This window comes from Charadrius vociferus, unplaced genomic scaffold (genome assembly GCF_000708025.1).
Source record: "Charadrius vociferus isolate BGI_N301 unplaced genomic scaffold, ASM70802v2 scaffold450, whole genome shotgun sequence".
NCBI lineage: Eukaryota > Metazoa > Chordata > Aves > Charadriiformes > Charadriidae > Charadrius > Charadrius vociferus.
Window position 1 is genome coordinate 3023907 of NW_009646931.1, and position 11060 is coordinate 3034966.

The window sequence follows — 11060 nt, forward strand, 5'->3', positions numbered from 1 at the left end:
CAAAGAAAAGCATCATTAATGTATTTAGAAAAAAATTGTACAATGCATTTTAACAGGGAAACATTCATGCTTCATCTTTCACTTGTGAAATTACATTAATGTATCGTAAAGTTGAAGAAAAGTTTTAAGGCACCCTGAAAAACAGTTACTTGTATTCTAACAGAAGGTTAACAAAAATGTCAGCCATTTTTAATAATTTTCATAAACATTAACATCTTAAAATAAATGGATCACACAAACTAAAAAATCTTGTTAGAAAGCTTTCACTCAAAATTGCTGAAATAAGACTATCAGCTTTTGTAACAGATACAGTATTTCATTTTACTTGCTTTTGCTGGCTACTTTCTGTTGCATTTTCAAACATGGTAGCATTAACCACACCTTCAAATTCAGTTAGCTAAAAATTAATTGCATTGCAACTAACATGTTGGTCTTATGAACTCAAGAGAGAAATATAATCAATGTTATATACAAGAATGAAATTATAACAATGTTTTAAAATTGCACCAGTTCTCCAGTGCTACTAACACAAAATATAGCCATATATTTCATACAGAACCTCAGACAATGAAAAGGAAATGCATGTCAAAATCTGATATCACAAACAAGTTAAAGAACAAAATGAAACATCACAATAAAGTGTTTACGATTATGAAAATTCAAGGTGTATTATCTTCCATTATGTCTTATCAGTTTGATGTACCTTGTATTCTCCATAATCTTTCTCATCTAACAGATTCATTTTATTCAGCTCTACAAGTTCTTGGCTTGGTTCATTTGGCAAAGGTTGAATTGAGGCTTGTTCATACATTGGTTTTCCATTAAAAAAAAATTCCTTCCAATCAAGCATCAGTTTTAATGGAATTCTGCTGCAGAAGAAAAAAAAAAAAAAAAAGAATGAGTTCCAAAACAAAAATCAAAAGGGTTAGATGTTTGAGAATAGTGGACCCAAATTTACAAGAACTGCAATCATGAAACAAGCATATGATAAACTAGATACAGTTTATAATGTTTTCTATAATTATTACAGCTTTTTATAACTGCCTGGTTACTTATATGACAGCCATGGGCACTTGTAGGCTTCAGTATTTTCACAGATGTGTCACCAAACAGTATTTGGCTGGCAGAACACTGTAGTAACAGTTTTGCTATAGCTATTTTTTCCTGCTCCAAAATATTCTTCCCCTTTGTGGGGTAAGGCTTCCTTTCACCAAAAATCTATAAATTTTTTTCCTGGAAGCTAAAATTAATTTAGAATTATATGAGTAACTAAATTCTTTTTTTTTTTCTTTTAGAAAGAAAAAATATTCATGTGAAACAAGAAGACAAACTGTATATTAGCAAGCTATACGCAAACAGGATGCTGACATATGTCACATTAGAATTCTATGGCTGCTAAATAAACAATATAAACAGCAGCTTATATTTAACAAATGGTGAAAATGAAAGTTGCTATTATTTCTTAAGATTACATCAACTTGGACTTTCTGTTTTTTAGTAATGACTGTAGATAGTTGAGTGTTATAGATTTAAATAAACTGTGCATGTGCCGTTCAAAAATAATCGAATGCCATTGTGCATCCGGCACAATGAAGTGCACGAAAGTACAGACAAAGCATACCTGTAGTGGCAGTAAATGCAGACACAAGCTTGATATGCATACTTTGGAAAGGTATTTCAAATATCTGTACAGATTGTGTACCACTTGGTACTAGCAAATGTGACACTAGCTTACACTGGAACCATCACTAAATGTGTAGATGAAATCATCACATGTATAGATCAAATCATCACTAAACTGTGTCCAGGCTGAATATTTTACCAGGTACTTACTGGACCTAAATTTATATAATTTCCATAAAATATAATCATATGTATTTCATATGGTTACTGCTTTATTATTTTAACATACAATTACACTAAAAAGCAATGAAGATTTTTGCATACTTTCTCATGCTGTAAACATTTACCCCATAGTCTAATCACTGAATACTAATGAAAGAACAACAGCAACAACACTCCACTCTGTGGTTTTGGAAACACTCCTACATCACAGGCACTTAGAGGTTACTGCCTTTTTAGGACCTTCTCAGAAACCCTGTGCAATTAGGTCACATCACAAAAGGGAATCACAGCATATAGAACTCAGAACAGTTTGGACTGAGTGATACTCTTAGGACAGTCCAGGCAGGTTGATAAATCTTTAGGAAATTCATTCTGTTGATATTACACTGAGGAAGTGTTACGTAGTGGAGCATTTTAGAATGAGATGAGCGCCACTCAGTTTTTAACTTTTAAACTAAGGAATTTATTCATGAAAAAGGAAACCAATAGTTCCACAAGCTGTAGAACTAGTGGATCTTGGTCTCCTAATGATTTAACTTTAATATCTGAGTCTTCAAGAAATTATGCTAAGGCTTTAGCATTAGTTCACCCTGTATTACAAATCAGTGAATCCTCACAAGAAAGTAATATCATCATTCTTCCACACAAACTAATTGGAGCTGTCCTGTAAGATATCTAAGAATCTACATAAGATGTTATGGTGCTTAAACCAGTCTGAATAATGAAACCTAACGGCTACGTAACAACTGCTACTTCTGTCTAACAGCTACCATACTCACTTGTTTGTCAGTAGACGATATTCTCCTACTTTTGTTGACAAATCAATGATTTGGTCTATCACTTCCCAACATATAGAATAATGCTTTTTATAACGTGCCTGAGCTCTTTCAACAGCAATTTTCTCATGACGTTCTCTTTCTTTGACAATTTGTTCTTCATAATCAATTTTTTCTTGTTTTGCAAGAGCCTAGAAATTTTTTTAAAGAATAAATTTGAGATTGCAAAGAAAATGAAAGTTCAGAAGTGCACAGTCCTGGAAAAGAACATGAACTTACCCTTTTAAGTCAAGAAAGGAAAACAGTTAGATTCTCACCAGAATTCGACAGCTAGCGAGCAGATCAACACACAGACAAATCTAAAATTTTGTATTTATTCTATAAATTCCAGCTTGTTTGCTTTCTAACTGCTAAGATATAATGAAATAAAGGAGAAATACATTACTTCTTTCATGAAAAATGGATTAAGAACATATTCAGTGCTTAGGGGGCAGGGAAACATGAAATGATGCTGTCTACTCTTCCTATGCAGAGGCATTGGTAAAGGCTTAGTTCCACTGAAACCCACAGTGGAATACTGATTTAGAATATGTGATGGGTAATTTAACTTACAAGTTTCTGATCTGCAAATACTTTGATATTATTGATGCTGTTCAATCTTTGAGAAAGATTTCTGGTCATGGTAGAAAATTATCAGTAGTTCCTCTCATGGTATGTCCCTTCCGGCTGAAAGCATACTTAAAGAGATGTTGTAATCAATAGCTATAGTTGCTGATTATATAAGACTCCAGCTGTGTTAGAGGATTTGGAGCTGCTAATCATTTTTGGAAGAAGCAAAATAAGATTTCTACCACCACATTATGGCCTACCATGAGCGTAGCACTTGGCAGTTTGCCACAGGATTATGAATAATTTTAAATTATTAATCAACTCCAAGCTCCAGGGTAGAAATTAGCATTCCTGAGTAAAACTCCTCCAGCATTTGTCAAAAATTGATATTAACAGGTTACATCTAAAGGAAATGAAAAGTATTCTTGAAATGGATCTTATGTCATTGTCTTTTGTAATTTTGGCTCTACAAGGCCGTGCCTTTTAAACTCAGAGTATTGTGATGTTTTCCTGCAAAGTTCAAATTAATTCGGAAGAACAGAGCAAAATTAGACTTTAGGCTGCTCGGTTTTATCCCTTATCAACTTAGCTGTAACGTTCAACCTAGATAAAAGAATATATTCACCATTAAATCATCCCATCCCTAGAAAAGTCCTAAATTCTAACAGTTGACAATATAAGTTCCATTTTATAACAGGAAGGTACTGTAACAGTCCTGCAGCAATTCAGGGAGCAAATAATCTTTTACCGCTTCTCTGTCAAGAGCTTCCTGGAACTCTTTCAGTCGTCTTTCTTCATACTGTTTTTCCTTGAAAATTCTGTTTTGCCTTAACACCTCCTTCTCATGTCGAACATGCATAAGTTGAACCGCAATCCTCCGCTCCTGCTGAGATTGTCTCATTAGCCTGTAAATAAGTTGCTCCTCCCGGTAAGCTTCCTAAAAGACGAAAAATAATAGTATTAAGCACAGGTTATAAACTATTTCAGAGACAACTCATCAGTATCTCATATGAGAAACATGAATGGAATCATCTAACAGCATTTACCTGTTCATTTGATACATAAATCCAGAACAACGTACATATCTATTAATCAGTACTACTTTTGTAAACTATGTAAGAATTGTGGAACTACAGAAGTGAATTCTAAATATGTCTTAACTGGGATATTCAGTAAAAATACATTTGTTCAGATTAACTCAATTGTATTTGGAAATTTCCTGTGTGCAAAGAAACTGTAGCATATTTCAAATAATTGATTCTGTATGTAAAGATACACGCCTCCCTCAAATCATTAACTTGTCCCTGCTCTTTGCCAGTCCCCATTCTCAGTCTTACTCTGCTGGATCCTTCATCAGCCTGTTCTTCTACAGGTTTGAACTTTTTCTTTCTTTCTGGGGATTTAGGTAATTATCTCCTCCATTCTCCTTCATTCAGGAGACTGGGAATATGAGGAAGCATTCAGAACAGAGAAAAATACAAGACTTCAAGTTAACAGTTTCAGTGTTCTCACTGGGACATGAATAGAATCCCTTATTCGGTACTATAAGAAAATAATTCTGAACCATTGCTTGAAGCACCGTTGGTGTGCACAGGACACTTTGAAGGCTGTGGGCTGTTACTTCTCAAAACATAATGGCATCTTCTCACTACTACACTTCTCTAACTGTTCTTGGTATCTAAACTAGCGCTTAACCTAACTTAAAGTTTCGCCTCACTACTTTCACAGTCCAGAACCACTTCTGAGTTCTAAGTAAAAGCATTAGCTTGCCTTTCAAGCCCCATTGCCAAACATTACTCCTACAGCAGAATTTTAGAGGAAAATTTCAATTTCCTGGACATTTGCTTCAGATGCAGCAAAACTGCTATGAAATGTATTCAAATTTAAGGACCTAAATTGGGAACCGATATGAAGATTTCAAATTCATTTCCCTATGAACAGAGGAACTGATTGTAGTAGCAGTATGAAAAACAAACCAAAATAAAGTATCGCTTCTATTTTCTTTCAATTTTCTATATTTTCCATTAGTTATCTGTGACAGAGAGGGGAGAACACGTTACATAAATTCACCCGTAAATGAAAAATCAAACTTTATTACATATTATCATACTATTTATGAAAGAACTCTACAAAGGCGTCTAGATCTGTGCTAAATCATGCAACCAGGACATCCGTAATAGATTTCTCACACAAAGCTGCAAAACACGGCTATTTTAATTGCAATAATAAGAACAACTTTCTAATTAATTTAGTTCTTTAATGTTGATGTTAGGGAGAAGCCAATATTTTTCAAACAAAACTCTTTCCATATTTTTAAGTTCCTTTCCCTTTACAATTGCTGCAAATAACGTACATTCCAATTAAATACTGGTGACTGAAAAAGACTAAGCTGATATAAAAATCCCTCAACATTTTGCTTATTTTAGCCCCCATGTGAGCTTGGCACTGCCCTTTCCTAGCACTAAATCTCATGACACTGCATGATAGTTCTAATAGCAAACGTGAAGTTATCTCAGACTTTAATCCCAGAGTGCTTCACCTGCATGCAATATTGTCTCTTTACAAAGCTTATCACAAAATAAGGATCTAATTTTGAATGTGTTTTGTTTTGTATTCTATTTGTAGTGTCCTGTTTGTACACTATTTTTCTACACATCAAATTATCATCATGCATGCAACTGAAATGGAAAAAAATGCAATAGTAACAATTTTATATGGCCTTCATATTTTGTATTCATGCTGTGTCATTTGACACAGTTCAGGTGATAACATTTTCCAATAGCACTGCCTACCGAAGAGTTAATCTGTCCATTTATCTCTTACACTCATGAAGTCAAGGCAATAAAAACAGGCACGATGCCCTTTGCTGCCTCGGTTCTATCCACTGCTTCTTTGGACTTAGTATTTCATTAAAATTTCAAAGAGTAGAGGATGCACAGACTTTAGTCCCTATTACAAGTCAATATCCTTCACTGTTTTCTTTAGCTGCAACTGCTTACCCTCAACCATGGATTAGTACAGCAATAAGTAGTCCACCAGTGGAAACTGGATCTTTAAATCCTAATTCACGGGGGATTGAAGGAGACACCCTAACAGAGCGGTCATCAGTGATGCAAACCATCAACTCTATGGTGCAAATAGTTGGCCCAGTGAGAAATCAAAGCACCTCATCTAGATGAATGCGCTCTTTACAAAGAAAATGGAAATATGCTCCTTTAGAACACTTCAGAGCAGCTGAAAGAGACCTCTTCTGTGTTAACTGAAAGGTAGAGAACTTTGATAATCTGCGTGACCAAATATTTTGACATGCTGAGAAGGTCGTAAAAAGAGCCAGTAGTAAATTTTTGAGGAACAAGAATATATGAAAAGGCAATTATCTCAGAGCTACACAATGGATAAATTAGGATTCAGAACAACAAACTCATAATTTCAAAAAGGGTGCTTATTGTATAAGGGACATTGGTAGCTATCTTTCATAAAAACAGGAGTGGACAAAGTAATAAAACATAAGGTTGAAACGTTTTGAAACTTTGGGGCATACTAGGATATAAAATAAAAATAGTAGCACAATTTTTCGACCTAACTTTTACACCAACTTCTTCACAAAGGACTGTGAAGTGTTTGAAGAAATCATAAATATTGTAAATGGGACATGTTAGTAATCATTTGAAAAACTACTCCTGAGAAAGCACAATATGAACTTTTTTTCACTTTACCTACTTGAGACAACAGTGGCATCCAGTGGTGAAATACTAATGTTTTTATGTTTCATGTTGTTCATGCATAATTACTATATCACATTTTTCTATTTCCTTAATTTACATAGAAATGAAACAATTCTGTCCTGTTGTGTAGTCATAAAATTTATGACCAAAACTTATGACTTAGCATACATAAATCTATTTGGCTGACAAGCAATAATCTAGTAACAATTCATTTCCCCTCCCATTTTAATCTTCTTAATTTATTGCTGATGGTAACTTCTTCTTGGTAACCTTTTAAATTCAGAGAGATAAAATCTGAACAGAGCATTTAAAAATAATGAGCACTTAGAATAAGTGCTTTGTTGAAACTGTGGAGATCAAACATTTAATTGGGATGAAGCCACGTTACTGTCACACACTTTCAACTCCTGCCTATGAAAATCTGACTGGCATCACCCTGTGCTCCCCATAGAGGAGTGTAAACTGTAAAGTATTTTTTCTCCCACGCTCCAACTTGCAGTGTGCCAGAACTCAAAAATTTGAACATGATTCTTTTAGTACAGGTTTATACATATGGACATGAAACACACTAAATCACTCTAAATGGATGAAATTCATTTGACTGTAAATGATCCATGCACTGTGTTCAAGTTTTATGCAGTATAGGTAAAAATCTGACCCTAATGTCTACAAGAAAGCTAGAGTTACAGCCTGCAAATCCTTTCTGGTTCAATGTCTAATGGAGGAAGAAAGTAATTTTCAACTACTTTATATATTTCTTTATTTTTTAAAGAAAATATCTCACTTTGCTTCAAATTTCTCTGTCTAGCAACATCTAATTTCTGAAATCTCACAGAGTTCCAACCAGACACCTCTTCCTCTGCTAATTTAGAAATAAATCACCACTAAATAGATTCTCTGGTCTGGTCAGACTACTCTTCCAGTCAACTGCTCGCTTGTCTTTCCTTCTAATTCCTGCAGTCTGTGACTTCTATTGTTCTGGATCAACACTGGTTTTTCTTCCCGTGAAGTTAGGAACACTATTTCTTCCTTTAGAGCACCACTGGAGCCAGTGTGATTGGCAGCACATGGCAACAATTTCTCTGTATCAGACTGACAAGGCTTGTACTACAGCCACAGGTGGACTAGCTGTCTGACCTTCTCAACAGCACTGGCTGGCTTTGCTGGCTTAGAGCTGCTGTATCCACCAAATGCCTGTTTCAGCTGCTGGCCATACAGCCATCAGCTGATATCCATGGCTACCAGAACCACTCTTCCAGCCTGCAGGGGCTGTGCTGGGGCTGCAACAGCTGATAGCAAGTAATGAACAAGTTTTGTCACTGCAGTGATTTCAGAGAACTGGGTTACAAAATTTCTTCAGGGCCGATGCATATCAACAAGAACACGATACAGAATCTCTTTGAATGAGAGTTCAGAGAAAAGATACACAGATAGATGGACTCATGGTCTAAGCCACTACAGGTATTTTTCATAGAATATAGGTCTGGTACATATATTGAGAAGCAATCTAATTTCTAGATGCCTACCCCAACAAATATATTTTTTTCTTAACAACTCCACAAACATCTCCAGACACTACATGCCAATGCTTATATATATATAATATATAAACATATATATAAAAATAAAATTTCATCCTTTTCCTTTTCAGAGATGCCACGCATCTGAAGTGCTATTATTATGCAACAGCAGTGGAGACACGCTCGGCTATACTGGGTTCAACCCATATGACCTAAGCTAAGGACTCACAGTGCCATACTAAGACAAAAGATAACTGGAAATCACAGAAACCCAGTAAGTTATAAGGTTCTGTTTTTATACAATCATTATAATAGAGAAGATGTGTGAAGTCAGTAATCTTATGAGCTGCTTTTTGAATGAGGAGCATCTGAGGAGGAATCTGAAAAGCCTTGAGGTTTATGGACCAGATTCAAATGGAGTAACCTGCAACATCCATTTTCAGACACAACACATCAAATATCAAAGCTCTGATCTGAAAAAGTATTTTGTTTCTTTGTATAGCCCAGCACAAGCACTTCGGAATTCATCCAAAACTTCACATGACCCATTTGTAAATACAGGTTTTCAACCAAGGAATGACATGTTTCTTGTTTTTTAATACGTATCTCCTTCTGAACAAGTATACATTTTGATAATTTAAATTTCAACTTTGGCAGGGAGGGATTAGAAGGCATGCCTTCAACTGATTTTTAATAATCTTAGCTCTGCTGCCTTCATATGATCCTTCATGATGGATAAGGATGAAGTATGACATAAAGGTGGTGGAAAGAAAAGAAAAGAAAGAATGGACAACCTTCCGTATTTTTCAAGGAAACACAATGTTTGGCATAAAAGCTATTTCCAGAGATAAGTGTATACACCGCCCTTTATGCCCTCCAAATTTTATACAACCCTCCAACAATACTCTTTTATATTTGTAAGCAAATTTTTAGATTACTAATTATGCATGAGTTATATAGTTCAGCACACATTTTCTCACCTCTTCAGCTTCATGTGCTATTAACTGTTCCATTAGCAATTTCCGTCGTCTCTTTTCTCGTTGTTCTCTAGAAAACTTATCTTCCTCTAAACGTTTTTGAATTTTCCTTATATATTCATCATCTGAATAAATATTTAACAGCTCAGTTGCTGTCTGTGCTGTAGTTTCTACAGTTGTTTCTTGCAACTTCTGTGTTTGCAATGATTCTTGTATATTGCTGATTGAAAAAATTAAAAAGAAAAAGATCACTGACTTTATAGGAATTACAGTTCTTAGAGGTGTTTTCATACAGATATCTGTACAGTTATGTGCAAGTCTGACAAATGCCCAACAGCACCCTCTGTGGGCACTGTGGCTACTTCCTGATGCTCTTGTGCCCCACAATGACCACTAAGTCCAGAGCAGGGCTCCAGCACTGACTTGAGCCAACTGTCAATTTGTTCATTTCCTAATATGAAACCAAATTCTGTAGAAACAGGAAATTAGGATGGCTCACAGAATATCTAAGAAAGATAGGTTGCTCTTCAATATATCCATACACTCTGAGTGCAGTTTTGCAGAGTTATTAATCACAGGTTGTTTACACACAACAGTATCCACAACAGGATGCATGAGTGCCACCTCTTCTAAGCATGGTATGCCTATCACTAAAGGTAACAGAATAACTATTACCTAAAATGATTCACAAAAACCCCACATACAGATGAGTTTTTTGCCTCAGTCTTCACTGGCAAGGACTGCAGCCACACTGCCCATGATGCAGAATACAAAGGTGGGGATTGGGAAAATGAAGAACCGCCCACTGTAGGAGAAGATCAAGTGCGAGACCACCCTAGGAACCTGAAGGTGCACAAGTCCATGGGACCTGATGAGATACATCCACGGGTCCTGAGGGAACTGGCAAATGAAGTCGCTAAGCCACTATCCATCATATTTGAGAAGTCGTGGTGGTCTGGTGAGGTTTCTACTGACTGGAAAAGGGGAAACATAATGCCTATTTTCAAAAAGGGAAAGAAGGAAGAGTTGGGAAACTACAGGCCAGTCAGTCTCACCTCTGTGCCTGGCAAGATCATGGTCCTCCTGGAAACTCTGCTAAGGCACATAGAAGACAAGGAGGTGATTGGTGACAGCCAGCATGGCTTCACCAAGGGCAAGTTATGCCTGACAAATTTGATGGCCTTCTATGAAGGGTTTACAGCAGCAGTGGACAAGGGAAGAGCAACTGATGTCATCTACCTCGACTTGTGCAAAGCATTTGACACTGTCCCACACGATATCCTGGTCTCTAAATTGGAGAGACATGGATTTGGCAAATGGACCACTCGGTGGATAAAGAATTGGCTGGACAGTCACACTCAGAGAGATGCAGTCAACGGCTCGATGTCCAAGTGGAGAGCAGTGACGAGCGGCGATCCTCAGGGGTCGGTACTGGGACCTGTACTATTCAATATCTTTGTCGTGGACATGGACAGTGAGGTTGAGTGCACACTCAGCAAGTTTACCGATGATACCGAACTGTTTGGCGAGGTAGACACACTGGAGAAGAGGGATGCCATCCAGAGGGACCTGGACAGGCTGGAGAGGTGGGCCCAAGCCAACCTCATG

The 11060-nt window shown here is 36.4% G+C and overlaps 1 protein-coding gene across 1 annotated transcript in view; it reads right to left on the reverse strand.

Moving 5' to 3' along the window:
• Window positions 1–11060, reverse strand: part of SPEF2 (sperm flagellar 2) — a gene marked incomplete at its 5' end in the record, with an annotated part of 91589 nt that overhangs the window by 65185 nt on the left and 15344 nt on the right. The window contains 4 exons of the mRNA XM_009894715.1: window positions 704–869; window positions 2625–2812; window positions 3979–4167; window positions 9456–9672. Coding sequence (XP_009893017.1) covers window positions 704–869; window positions 2625–2812; window positions 3979–4167; window positions 9456–9672 — 760 coding nt within the window. The remainder of the gene's footprint in view (window positions 1–703; window positions 870–2624; window positions 2813–3978; window positions 4168–9455; window positions 9673–11060) is intronic.